At 43.3% G+C, this 15,069-nt stretch overlaps 1 protein-coding gene across 2 annotated transcripts in view; it reads right to left on the minus strand.

Moving 5' to 3' along the window:
• LOC126202889 (protein argonaute-2-like) overlaps positions 1 to 15,069 on the minus strand; it is a 333,247-nt gene that overhangs the window by 113,489 nt on the left and 204,689 nt on the right. For both annotated transcript variants that reach the window (XM_049936951.1, XM_049936952.1), the window contains exon 13: positions 9,486 to 9,605. In XM_049936951.1, the coding sequence (XP_049792908.1) occupies positions 9,486 to 9,605 (120 nt within the window). The remainder of the gene's footprint in view (positions 1 to 9,485; positions 9,606 to 15,069) is intronic.

Genomic DNA, 15,069 nt, shown 5'->3' on the forward strand with positions numbered 1-15,069 from the left:
TTACCAGGCATCGTGCTGAACTCTCTCTTTTGCAGCAACACACGATAGATAGTTCACTGATGGTTCACACTACAAGTGTCCTGATGTTATTGCCGCATGTCCCCAATACTGCAGCTGTCACACCCTACGAACCCCCAGCCAGCCCATTATTCCTCCCAACCCTGTGTCCAGGAGCACTTCAAGAGGTTTTAGAACTCCACACACACCTGACAGCACTAAAGAACAGCTCGGCTCTGATAGCCAACAGGGCCACGGGCCTCGTGCCACCTCACCCAGCTGAACCTCCTCCCGCTCATGTGGCCACCCATTTGCCCCATCAACCAGTGGCATCCAGGCTTGTGGTTTGCTTCCATCAAGGCAGTTTTCACAGGGTGTTCTATCACGGGCAATACAACGAAGTTGAAGATAGCTGTTGGCACCTCCACCTGACCACCAATGTACAGGTTCAAGATGTCATTAAACACCCCCCACACCCCCCAACCATAAGGCAGCTACATTAAACTAAAAGAGCATATAATTTCCAGCTTCATACTTGCAACGGACATGCGATTTATTATCCTCCAAATGAGTGTAGTGACATGCGGCTATCTCTGTTGCTGAGTCACATCCAAGCCACTCCTCAAACTGTGCGTCCTCCGTGTAGGTCTGTTTCTAAACTGCTGGCTCGTCCACTGTCCTCTCCCCATACAGGCTGTCCTGGCCTCACACACCCATTTATCATTAGGCGATGCAACTGTCTTTGATGACAAACTGTTTGAGACTCTGAATTCCTTCCCAGCCACGGCTGCAATGCATACCACTGGGTATCATTCCACCGATGCCACTGCCAGCTGCCAGCATGATGGCCGTTCACCTGTACCCACTGCCCCATCCCGAGCCTCCGTGCACATCGCGTCAGGCACAACCCCCCCCCCCCCCCACCACCACCACCACCATTAGTGACCTCCATCTAGCATCCCTGCCCCTGTCCTCTGCCAGATTATAGTGCATCCAAGCTCTGAGGTGGCAGCAGTTACAGCCAGTGTCACCTGTGTACGCCTCAACCACACACTGCCAGGTACTGACCGCTTCCACTTGCACGACATCGGCCCCTGCCAGAGCAGTTCTAGCTTCCCCTTTGATGACCGTCACAAACTTACTGCAGTGTGCTGGTATTATCAGAGGTTCAGTGAGAATGCTTTGTATACCCCCTTGTTCCGGAGCCCCAAACACCAACAGTACATGTGCCCTGTTGCTGTACCATAACAGCTATTCATCTGGGATTTAAATGACACCAATTACCCTGTTCACTACCTCACCAACACAAGTTCTAACCTGTCTCTATGTCCCCTCAAACTACTCCTGAACCCCAGCCCTGCATCTCCTCACCTGACCACAATTGCCAACAATTCAGCTACCCCTGTTTATGGGGTACTCGCTCAACTTAAGCCTGCACCGTATACTCCCGTGGGCCTTCACAGCTGCAGATGTTACCGGCCTCATTCTGGGCGTCAATTTTCTCAGCCATTACTTCCTACTGGCCAACATAGCGAAGCATCATTTACGAGGCAGCACCTACGGCTGCTCTGTCCGCCATGTGTTTTTCCGTGAAACAGCTGACAATTTTAGGCCTATATGCTGAGCCCCTTGAAGAATTTCCCCTTCTCACCCCACCATTCAGTGGCTGCCAGGAATTACAGCATGGCACCGTCCATTATATTGGCACCACCCCTGGTTTCCTGCTGCCTGAAAAGCCCTCGGATCTCAGTTCTTCACTCTATTCCCAAAAAGAATGGTTCCTGGTGCCTGTGTGGCGATCAACATAAATTCTACACCTGCACCATTTCTGACTGCTACCCTACGACAGTGCCATCTCGGGAGAAACTATCTTCAGTAGGATAGTCTGTGCAAAGGCCTACAAACAAATCCTTGTTGCCCTGGTGGACATCAAGAAAATAGCACTAATAAGGCTCTTTGGCCTGTTTAAAAGTGTGTTAATGACATTCAGCTTCCATACTATACAAATCTTGCAGCAATTGTTAGACAACATCCTATGGGATGCAGCACTATATTTTGGCTATTTCAATGGTGTACTCATCCACTCCCATCAAATGTCCACAGCTCACGGTCTAGTGGCTAGCGTTGCTGCCTCTGGATCACGGGGTCCCGGGTTCGATTTCTAGCCAGGCTGGGTGTTCATGTTGTCATCATTTCCTCCTCCTCCTCCTCCTCCTCCTCCTCATCATCATCATCATCATCATCATCATCATCATCATCATCATCATCATTCGTGACAGTGCTCAATTGAACTGTGTAGAAGTTGTGACTTTGTAGAGGCACTGATGACCAGGCAGTTGAACACCCCACAAGCCAAACTTCATCATCATCATACTCCCACCAACATGTTCAAGAACCTACAGAAAGCTGAGGTGATCCTCAATGCCGAAAATTGTGTTTTTGGGACAAACAAGGTGGAATTTCTCAAGCACTCAGTCACTGCCCCAGCTTCTGCTTCCTCTCTGAGAAGTACAAGCAGTAGCAGACTTTCCATGTCCTACCACCAACAGCATCCGGTGTTTTGTAAGCACAGTCAATTTTTTCTGTCAGTATCTCAAGGATGCTGCCACCCCCAAAGCACCTCTTACTACCACACTTTGTGATGGTAAAAGAAAGATAAAAAACAGCTTCCTTGGACACATGCCATGATCAAGAGCTTTGAGAGGACAAAACAAGACCTCACCAATGTTGCTGTTTTGCCCCAAACCCACCCTACTGCCTCCCTTGCAATATGACCCAATCCTACCCTACTGTTGCCATTTCAATTGGCACCAACACGAGCCACACAAATATTGGACCCATCCTGCAGAAACATGTGGATAACATCTGGTTACTGCTCACCTTCATTTCTTCCACGCTCTCTGATGTACAATGCTGCTGGTGCGCATACGACTGTGAGCTATTCATAACCCATGAACCCATTCAATATTTCCAACCCTCAGTGTAGAGATGCATCTTTAGTAACTTTAGACACCACCGTTCCATCACAATGGCTTTTTGTAGGAACGACATATATCAGATCTCACTCTTACAGTTTATACTACATGGTGTACATTGCATAATTCACTACCAACATCCAGCATGTCACCAGCATTGATAACGCTGTGGCAGATTGCCTTAGCCATTCCTGTGCCATCATCCAACACCTAGATTACAATACTCTTGCTGCTGTCCAAGAGGATGGCCCCTTCAGGAAGCTGAATCCAGCCTCGACCTGCAGTTAATAGCAATACCCAGCACTGACCACTAAATAAGGTGCAACATTCTTGTAGACCCTTCACAACCTAATGGTTCTGGCAATCGCTCCAACCCCTTTCTCCCCTCAACTTTCCAAAAATGGTCCCTGACTGTGTTCATGGCCTTGCACACCTGAGCGTCTGTGCATCTGTCACCCTTACGAAACAATATATCGTCTGGCCAGCATTCAATGTGACTGGAGCAACTGGATCCAAGCATGTATACTGTGCCAGCACACAAAGGTCAGATGGCACAACATGCTCCTACTGCCACCTTCCCTCCACAACATCAGTTCACACACATACACTTTGATGTCATCCACCCACTATCTTATTCCATTGGCTGTCAACACCTGTTGACAACTGTTAACCAATTTATGTGCTGTCCAGAGACTACTCCAATCCCTGATATTTCAGCCAAAACAGTGTCCACAGCCTTCATTTGCACCTGGGTGTCCTGTTTTGAATGCCACTGCGACATCTCTTCAGATCGCAGATGCCAATTCCCTCCTACATTCTTCCATGTAGGACAGATACCTGTGGCTCCAATACCCACTGCCCTTACAGCTATCAGTTTTTTTTGCTAAATGCATGGTGGAATGGTTCAACCACAAATTTAAAGCTGTAGTTACGTGTTATTTTTCCGAATGATCTGTCACTGGTACTTCTCGGCCTGTGGATCGCACATAAAGCAACCAGTGAGCCCCACTTCTTCCCGACAGCATTGTCCCAGGTTCCACAGAACAGTTCCAAGGCACACAGCCCAGCTGTTAACAGTACCGCCACAATGTCACAGCGACCACTGCACCTTCGTCTACCACGATCTCACAACATGTAGCCACATCACGCTTCGGGCAAATGCATATGAGCCACCGCTCCACCCAAAGTACACGGGCGTACACTGTCTCCTGAGATGAGCTCGAGCCAGCCTGTGTCGTTAAGCTGCCCCCGGCCAATGAGCACCACACCGTTGTCTCCTATGGCTGGCCCCAGTCACAGTGCCAATAACACCATACCAAAGGTGATGCGCGCCAGAACGCTACAGGGTGGTGCCACCCGATGCTGCTTCCAACACACTGCCAGCTGACACTACCCCCAACACCCTGCCAGCTGACACTACCCCCAACACCCTGCCAGCTGACACTACCCCCAACACCCTGCCAGCTGACACTACCCCCAACACCCTGCCAGCTGACACTACCCCCAACACCCTGCCAGCTGACAATACCCCCAACACCCTGCCAGCTGACAATACCCCCAACACCCTGCCAGCTGACACTACCCCCAACACCCTGCCAGCTGACACTACCCCCAACACTGGCCCCAACTCATTGTCAGTCAACTACCCGACCACCAAACCTCCCAGTGGCTGGGACCCTGATGCCAAGACTAAATAGCTGTTTTCACAGCCTCTAGCCAAAAAAGACACTGCACCTACCCCACACAGTCACCTGCTATCCCTGACATGGAGTAGCTGCCACAGCTGCTATTCCCCGAACGGTTGGAACAGTGACACAATGTGATATAATTTTACACGCACTCTGCACCGTGCACAGGAATTACCCGAGCCCCTCCTCTCACCGGAGACTACAGCGCTTGCACTGGCATAGAAATGGCAACCTATGCACGTGCCCCTTAACACGCGTGGTCTTTTTTCAACATCGCAGCAGACGCTGCGCACCTCGGAGTGCCTGACAGGTGGTGCCGTCCTCCACCACTTCCTGACCCACTCAGCTAGCTTCGAGATGTCACGCAGCAGGCACCCTCAGTCAGTTTCAAGTGTCTCTCTGCTCTGTTAGCACCAGTGTTTCCCTCACAGAAGGGGGAACCTGTGTTGCAACTCTCTTTGTTTGCCTCTACTGACAGCAACAGATAACATGCCACATCAGCCAGAAACCAGTGATCAGTGAAGCTCCTGTTGGCCAACTTGTTTCCACATTTCTCCAGCACCCATATTCTGCCACAAGTAGATCTTTGACTGCCACACTTCCTGGGAGTTTCGCACTCACAATCATCTCTTGTGTAGTCTCTGGGTCTGCTTCAATGACGTAACATCTCCTGTCCGTGATCTCGGCACCTCGCCTCACGCAATGCTGCAGGGCTTGTGTCATTAGCTGCTGTACTTCACTAGAGTTCACCTGAATTCAGCTCCTCACAGTTCAGGTAACGTGAGAGGTTCTACTTCATCTCCTGCAGCCCCTCATCACGCTAATTTCTTCAAAGAATTTTTGTTACGGTTTTATAAAGTCTGATGCCAGATGCCTGGTTCATCCCCCCCCCCCCCCACCCTACCCGCTCCCCCATATCAGCATCTGAATTACTGAGTGCAGTGAGGTGTTTTCAGTGCAATGAGGTTTAGTGAGCACCAGATGTACCAGGAGATTCACATTACTGTTTCATCCCCAGCCACTTTGCTATCCCTCTATTGACAACTGTGCCCAGAAATGTGTTTCTTTTCTCAGACTGTGCTGACTCCCTTCACCACCAGGCAACTCCATCTTCATCATGACTCTCCCCCCCCCCCCCCCTTTTTTTTGTGTGTCCATATTTCACCCATACGAAAACTGGCTTAACAATATCGTGCAGTATCATCTCCCCTTCAGTGTTCCATTCCTTGTAAGTAATCCACATCAGTATTGTGCAACCATGAAAATATTAAACTGATGGTTCAGAAATAATCACACCTGTCACCATCAGCCTTCTTTGTAAATAGAATTATTACTCTCTTCCTGAAGCCTGATGAACAGCCTTCCTGCGGTGTAACACAGGTTCTCATCAGATCATAACACAGGTTCTCATCAGATCACTGAAGTTAGCACCGTCGGACTTGGCTAGCACTTGGATGGGTGATTGTCCATATTTGCTGAGTGCTGCTGACAAGCTGGCTACACTCAACCCTTATGAAGCCAACTGAGGAGCTACTTCACGAGAAGTAGCCACTTTGGTCATGAAAGCTGACAACAGCTGGGAGAGTAGTGTGCTGATCACTTGCCCCTCCATATCCACATCCAGTGATGCCTATTGGCAGAGGATAACATGACAATTGGCCGGCACTGCTGGGCCTTCTGAAGCCTGTTCAGACGGAGAGAAGTCCCGATGTCTGAGGGTATTTTGCCTGTCTCGTATATCTCGCACACCGGGTAGAACAGTTTTGCCGTGCCTGGCTTTGCCGAGAGTGTCGTCTATTCTAGTGGCTTTGTTTTGGTTGAGCTATTTTGGAGCTCTGTTAAATTCTTCATATTGTATATTATGCTTCTCATCTTTATCTTCTTCCTCTTCTATTTCTTCAATACTGTTTTCAAGTTAGATTTCCTTGTAGGGGCCCTCTATACAGGTTGAACATTAATAAAACTGACAAACTGCAAGGACGGATTCCTGACTGGCAATGGAGGAAAAAGAGTCTGACGAACACATGTCCGGAAATGCATCGTTGCCACAGTAGATGGTGTTGACAAATGTCAGTTCCTTTGACCACATGCCATGTATTCTTTGTGTATTGCAGGCTGTGAGATTGGTGCAGCATACTGTAAGCAGTGGAATGGTTCAGTATCCATGTTAGGGACAAGCCAAGATGATGTTTGGGTGTGGCCAAGCAAATGGAGGCAGTCGAGAAGCTGTACCGCTATACCAAAACAAGTACCCTCACACACACCAAGCACAACATTTCAAGCCCTTTTTTGGACATTTCCGTGATCACGGGTCTTTTCAGACAGATGAACGTGCAGGGAGGCAGTGGACTGAGCGTACACACCTGCAGTCCCATTGAGGCCACTTTGAACATCTGGTATGACGCGGATGTGAAGAGTTCTGTACTGTGTTCTGGGACAATTTGTTGTAGTTAGACGCTGACCGTCCATTTCAAGACACATGTTCATAGGATTTTTTTCTTCCATTTCCAGCCAGGAATTCGTCCCTGCAGTTTGTCCATTTTATTAATGTTCACGGAGTATAGTGCTTCCATCTTTCACCTTTCCCTTCTTTTATCAGTACTGGCTTGCCAGCTGAGCTCTAAATATTTGCTCCTTTTTTTCTCCAAAGGTCTCTTCCTTGGTATCTACCTTTCCCTCATTATAAAGGCTTCTACATCCATGCATTTGTCCACTTGTCATTCCTGCTTAACTATTTTGTACTATTTGCCAACCTCACTTTTTGAACATCTGTATTCACTTTTGCATACATCATTTGCTGCATTTTTATATTTTCTCTTTTCTTCAATTATATTCATTATCTTCTCTGCTGTCCAGGGATTTATATTAGGTCATGCCTTTTTACCTATGCGATCCTCTGCTGCCTTATCTGTTTCATCTCTAAGATCTACCCATCCACTTTCCATTCTATTCCTTTCCCCCATTTCATTCCAACATTGTCTGATGCTTCCTCTGAAACTCTTAACAACCTCTGTTTCCTTTAGTTTATCCAAGTTCCATCTCCTTATATGTTTTGAACTTCCATCTATCATAGTTTAGGGGTGTATCAAACTCATAGATGGTACTTCCAATGCTCAACTCAGTAAGCATGTAATCACAATAACATTAGAATAACAAGAGGTAGTGAAAGTGGACTAAAAGCTCATATGCGCATAGTTCAATCCCAGTATAATGGAAACTGATGCCAGACATTAGACTATCCAACATTCCAGTTTCGTATGGTCACTATTGCAATTGCAGTATTCACTCAATGTATGAATTTGGACAGATGATAACACATAATTTTTTACACTTTAAACATTCAAAGTAGCACACTAAATCTATTAACATCAGTGATGGTCTGGAAATCATTATTTTCAAAATTTGATCAAGTCATACAAAATAAAAGGATATCTAGCACAGGTAAATTAGAAAAATTTACATAACAGCTGATAAATTTGTAAAAATTTAAATTGTATTAAAGTTAAAAAATTAGTGGGAGGTTTAAATATTGAATTCTAAATTAGCTAAATTCAAATAAAGGACAGAAGAGAGCCACCTCCTATTTCCCTGCCTTTATAGTAGGTTAGTGATCCATATTGTTGACATGGATTGTCAACGGAAAAGTGAATTGGATATCACACAGTAGAATATTCAAGAACTGTGTGTTGACTTTCTCCACCAATGTACAACAAATGTCTATACCATAGATGAATTCTTGAACAGGAATAAATAAATCTATAAATATAGTATATGCATTTTGTGCCATTTAAGATAATGGGGTAAATAATAGAAATATTAATCCCTAACTCTGTATTGTAATATACACATATTAAAAAATCTTGTTTTATATGTGCATGTCTTGTGCACTTGACACGTTCCACATCATAACGGCTACTGTACCGTGCAACTGATCAATGGAACACTCAACCAACCATCTAACTAACTAACTAACTAACTAACGGCTCCAGGATATCAAAGGAATTATCTAGTTCGAAAACTTAACCAAACCATTACTGTCACTTTTTACGGACAGAAAGGAAGCAGCAATGTGTTCAAAGTAATAAGGTCTTTATAACTGTCAATGATTCAAACAGCTGCTAAGGACAGCATGCTAGAAGTGTTTAAACTTAATGAACCGTGGCAAGAGGCTTACCACATAACACTGTTGTATGAACTTTGATCTCCATAGCTTACAGCCAAAAAGGTGTGTGAGACTCTTTGATATGGAAAATTGAAAGACGATATACAGTGTGGAAGACTGTTTACCATTGTTATTTTGACTGCAACTTTCAAGAATTCTTTGAGACTAATTAGAGGGACTACATCTCTCCCTGTAAAAGTCAGTGGGTTAACTTTTAACAATATTGATTACTCTTAATTTGTAGATGAGTTGTATTTCATGTTGCTTCCACAAATAGGAGGGTATATGTCTTATAAGTATAATAACACATGAAAAATTCTATAGTATTGCTGGCAAAAAAGGTTTCAAACTATAAACTATATTTTCTAAAAATAGTCACAGTACTGATGAAAGAAAGTTAACTAACAATAAACTCGAAGAAACTGGTCACAGTATCAGAAGTGAGATTGTTACTTTAACAGCATCCAACTCAGTCATTCCAGCTACAATTTGTTTAATGGAACTCTTAACTTAAATAAGCTGCAGTATTGGCACACATGACAAAAAAATTCAGGTAAGCTGCAACACAGATGACAAGTCGAGGGAAGAAAGCACAGAAACATTCATTTTACTCAAGTTTCCTAGAATTTTCAACATCAGAAAAGAATTTATAAATGGACTTACATTAGCATATATTATTTGTGGTGCATCCAAAATTCTTGCATTGACACTTTCAAACTGACTACTGACCGAAATTCCAAATTCCTGGATACTGGGATCACTGTTGTAGTCTGCTTGACGAATCTAAACAAAATGAAAATGAACAAATGTAAAAAAGCATAGCTGCCAACATGGAAAAATAGATTTTCACACCTCATGCCATGTAGGTTTCTCTTCCCTCAAACAGTTTATATGAATCTAATGAGATTTACCTAAAGAATCCAAGACAATGGTCCATTTTAATTTTAAAAAATTGAGGTGAAATGTGTTATATCTAATGAATCACACAAAAAAAGATATCTGAAAATTCTATAATGTTTAAGGTACAGCAGTACTGTATTTACGCGATTATAAGACTCGGTTTTTTGCCAAATCTGTCATTCGAAAAATACAGGGTCATCTTATATTCACATATTAAACTGTTGCTGCTGAGATTAACATTTTTAGGTTGTTTAATAGACTATTATAGACGTCATCGTTCATGTATAGATGAAGATTTGTTTATCAAGGGCACATGCAGATTTATTTTGGAGAATTCATAAGGGCAGGACTGAGCAAACAATAATCACATTCACACGAGTTTGAGATTTCCCAATATGCCGAAGCTCTTGATACAGTATTGAGCATAGACGTTGCTCTAACTATCACGTGACATTTGGCTGATGGGGCACTAGTTCAAGAGATACATGAGTAACTGTGAACTAACCACTAAAATAATTTATTGCTCTGCTTAAAATTTGAGAATTCTGTGAAAAACAGGAGGAAATAGCATTAAAATCTATCATCTTAGAAACAGTTGTTACATTTGAACATGATTGCAATAAAAGTTCTCATACATGTATGGATTCTGAGTATAAACATTAATACTGCTATTTAAGTAAAGGTAACACAGAAAAGTGAAAATGTTGTCCTTCTGAAAACACTACTTGATTCTGAACCAAGATCAATACTTAATTTTATTATGAGAGACTATAATGATTTACTATGTGAGTTGCAAATGAGAAATTTGGTTCCTGTTCATGTATTAGAATCCCAGGTAAAAATGTTACAAGCTTTTAACCAGCTTTAGAACATGATGGTGACCTTCGGATGAAACAAGAAGGAAAATTAATCCAGAATGAAATGCTAACAAAGTAAATCTATCAAATTAAACTGACTGTAATTGTTACTATAACTGACATTATACATGTTCAGAGACTTTACTGGTCTCATACAAGTATGATTTTATGTATATAGACTGAAGCAGAGAATGAAAATCTGTACGAAAGCCAGAAATTGAACCCATGTCTCCTGCTTACTAGGCAGCTACATTACACAATAAGTCATCTTGGCACAGCATTTCACACAACTGCGTGGATTACCCCGGCATGCCTCCCTCCATGATCCAAATTCTCACTGCCTCTCCAGTCTATTTTAAATTCCCCCTTACACACAAACAGACTTGCTGAGGCTCTCTATGTTCTGGAAAGCACCTCAGCACCCACTGTAAGTGGAGGGTCCAGCCTAAAACCCAGGTGCAGGTACTTATACAAATGAAGTAGCACAATTTCAAACACTTTATTGGTATCATACATATATGATTTTAGCAATATTATGAAAAGGATATGAAAGTTGCTACTCGCTATCAACAATGCCCTTGTCAAAAATATACACACACACACACACACACACACATACACACACACACACACACACACACACACACACACACCTCTCCCCCCCCCCCCACACACACACACACCTCTCCTCCCCCCCCACACACACCCACACACCTCTCCCCCACACATGACTGCAGTCTATGGCAGCAGCAGCAGTGCATGATGGGAGAGGCAGTTGGGTTGCGGTAGGAGGAGGCTGGGGCGGGGAGGGGAGGGGGAGGGATAGCAGAACAGGAGTGGGGGACTGTGAAGTGCTGCTGGGAGCATTCAGGGACAATGCGGAGAGAGGGTAGGGCAGCTAGGTGCAGGCAGGAGGTTAGGCACAGGGGGCAAGGGAGAGGTTGGTGGAGGGGAAGGGGGGGAGGGGTGGAGATAGCAGAAAAGTAAAAACACTGGGTGCGTTGGTGGAATAGAGGGCCGCATAGTGCAGGCAAGGGAAGATATGATTTTATGTATACAGATGGAGTGGCAAGTGAACATTTGTACCGACGACGGGAATCGAACCCGGGTCACCTGCTTTAGCACTTTAGTGCATTAGCCACTAAGCCATTGGCACAGCAGTTCACATAATTGCACGGATTTCCTTGGCACCCCTCCCTCTTTGATCCAAAGTCTCATTGCTGCCCAAATCCACTTTTAAATTGCATCTTACACATGAACAGAATTGCTGAGGCTACCCATGTCCCGAAACAGTGGAACAACAGAATTGCCGAGTCTATCCATGTCCTGGAACAGCACCTCACCATCTAATGTCCTTTCATTTGTTTAAGTACCTGCACTGGGGTTTCAGGCTGGATCCAGCATTTACATTCAATGCTGAGGTGCTATTCCAGAACATGCAGAGCCTGAGAAATTCTGTTAGTGTATAATGGGGAATTTAAAGCAGATTGGGGTGGCAGTGAGAATTTGGATTGAGGAGAGAGGCATGCCAGGGCAATCTGTGCAGTTGCGTAAAGCGCCGTGCGAAGGTGGTTTGGTGGCTAATTGCACCTGCCTCGTAAGCAGGAGGCCAGTGTTCGACACCTGGCGTTGGTACAAATTCTCACTTGCCGCTCCAGTCTATATACATAAGGTGTTAATATAACAATGAAAACAATAAATTTTTGACAATACAATGTAACTGGATAGAAAGAAAGTCTACTCACCAGGCAACAGCAGGAGAGAACATATATAAAGACAGGTTTTACACATATGCAAGCTTTCGGAGCCAGAGACTACTGGGATTCTGTGTGACCTTTCTGAACTTTACCCCTTTTCCTAAACCTCTCTAGTCCTTTTCCTTCACGCCTTTCCCTTCCACTTCAACCATTCTGCCAGAAGAAGGAGCCTCTGGCTCTGAAAGCTTGCATACATAATACTTTTTTTATATGTGCATTCTCCTGCCACCACTTGGAGAGTGGAGTTTTTATTTATCCATTTCCATTATATTGATTGTAATTGTTTTTGTTTGTTTGTTTTGTTTGGGGGTACAAAACAGCTGGGGTCATATGTGCCCTTTGTAATTTTTGTGAGAATAAATTGCAGCAGCAGGAACCATTGTGAATATAACACCAACAGATATCAGTAGATCATGGGAGGAACAAAAGTTCAAGAATTGGGCAGAATTGCGATTCTGATCTTTTATGTATATCTTAGTGGCTACAATTACATGTGACTTGCACCCTAGAAGATATTTCAGTCCTTATTTCACAGTTGCTCAAGCACAGAACTGTGGAAGTGTTGGAGCGGTAATAGTGATAGCAGCTTGGCTGAGAACTAGATGAGTGCAGGGAGAGGAATAGCAAGTGGGAAAGTAACTCATTTTGCCAACCACTGGAATGTAAACTACATTCTTTGGCTTTTCAGGAACATCTGCCACGTTTAAGCTGCAATTTGCCTGAATCCATTTGTAGTCGGAACTGAACTGACTTTAAAATTGGACAAATATCAACAATAGTATTCATTTCTGCAGGAGACAGTCGAGTCTAGATAGGAGCAAGTGGAGCATTTTGTGTTTTGGGCTACAATGATGTCAATGCTCACCGTGACCTATGCTGGGAACAAAAGAGTGTATGTCAGCTGCTAGTTCTACGTAGCCAATGAGAGAGCGACGGGCAGACATCATGTTTGGAGGAAGCATGTGACATTGTAACATTCTCACATTAGTGTAGAAGTGAAATCTGATACATGTTTGGTTAAAAACAGCTGTGTTGTCAGGTCCAAAGGTAACCACAACCTGAGAAATCACAACATATTCGGAAGATGTAGCCAAACATTTGTGACACCGAAGACATAAATTTCACAGCTGTACCTTTATGATGATTATGATGATGATGATGATTAAAAACAATGACACCTCAGACACCAAGGTTAGTAACTGAAAATTGTAGAAAAGAAAATGGTCCATGAATTAATGTAAACCCATTTCTTTCTATTTATTTTATTTCTCCTGGTTTTATCAAAATGTAGACAACCAATAAATAGTATAAATTTAGTATAGGCATAATGGTAACTTTTTAGACAGATCCTTTACAGTAATAAAACAGTTTGTAATTCTGATTAGTCAGAATGTGTTAAAAATAAATTTTTCTCGAGAAGCCTCGTGAAATAAAGGGGTTGTCTTATAATCAGGGTCATCTTACATTCAGGTAAATTGGTATGTTTAAATGTGTGATCTGCTTGTAAGGTGTAACAAGCAGCATGCCAGCTTGTGACCCATGGAGGTGAGACAGACCTGGATGGGTTCTGTGTGGCAGATTAACAACCAAGGGCTGGAACCAAGGCCAGCCTGTGTGTGGTTCTTAGTCAGTTTGCCACACTTGTTTAGGCAAATGTGAGGCTGGTCCCCAAAGTCTGCCTCAAAGAATGAGTTAAAACACGTAACACAAAGAACATTGTTTACACAACTCAAAGGCAGATGGTACACGACTTCCCTCCCTTTGGTTACCTTAACAACAGTGTTGCCAGCAGGGGTATCTAGCCACACAATTAAGTAATAAAATAAAATTTGCCCGTGTCCTGGAAAAGCAGACCCCTATCAGATGGGATAAATACTAGGGAAAAGAGGAAGAAGAAGTAGAAGAAGTTTGTTTCAATGAGTATCAGTCTCTCAATATAAAGTCACAGTGTGGTATTGATAAGTTCAATTTATCAGTTTCATAAACAAACAGTCAAACCAATACCTAGAGATTTAATTATTAAATAACGACTGCATAAATAAATGTGTGTGAGCCTGTTGTACCTTAAATCAGCTATTATAATTTTATTTACTTTTTCTAATTACATTATAAAAATAACATGGTATTCCACTATCTTTCTATGCTAGTAATAACTCTGATGTGCTTTGTATTGAGAGTTCTGAAGGAAGGAAGGAAAATTAGGGTTTAACATCTTGTCAACCCCGAAGTCATCACAGACAGATTGAGAGCTCTGGCAGCAATTGTTATATCATAGTTGTATTGTGGAAAGCAGTGTGAGAAGTCATGGCTGAGCAAGCGGAATGCAGGGATGTACTAAAATGCAGTTCTTCAAGTTCTTGTGGTATTTGACCAAGAAGTTAACATTTGGAGTAAACTACAATTACAGTTACAATCTGTGTAAGTCCTGTAGTAGAGAACAGTGGAAGTGTCCCAAACTACAGTGGTTACAAAAGCAATTTTAGGCTAAAACACATTTTTTACTTTTACCAGTTAGTGTAACAAATGAGAAATTAGGTAACCACTCCACATATATGCAGTTGATTTCAGCAGTTGACCAGTACAAAAACAAGGCAAAAATATTGCTTAGCTTTTGGAAAACGTATTACTTGAGTCTGAAGAATGACAACACACACATGCAGAGGCACAGCAACATCACCCTGGCCTATTAAATTTTCCCTGTATTATAGCTTCACTAGAGAATGTAGGACCATG

The sequence above is a fragment of the Schistocerca nitens genome, chromosome 9, assembly GCF_023898315.1.
Source record: "Schistocerca nitens isolate TAMUIC-IGC-003100 chromosome 9, iqSchNite1.1, whole genome shotgun sequence".
NCBI classification, from domain to species: Eukaryota; Metazoa; Arthropoda; class Insecta; order Orthoptera; family Acrididae; genus Schistocerca; species Schistocerca nitens.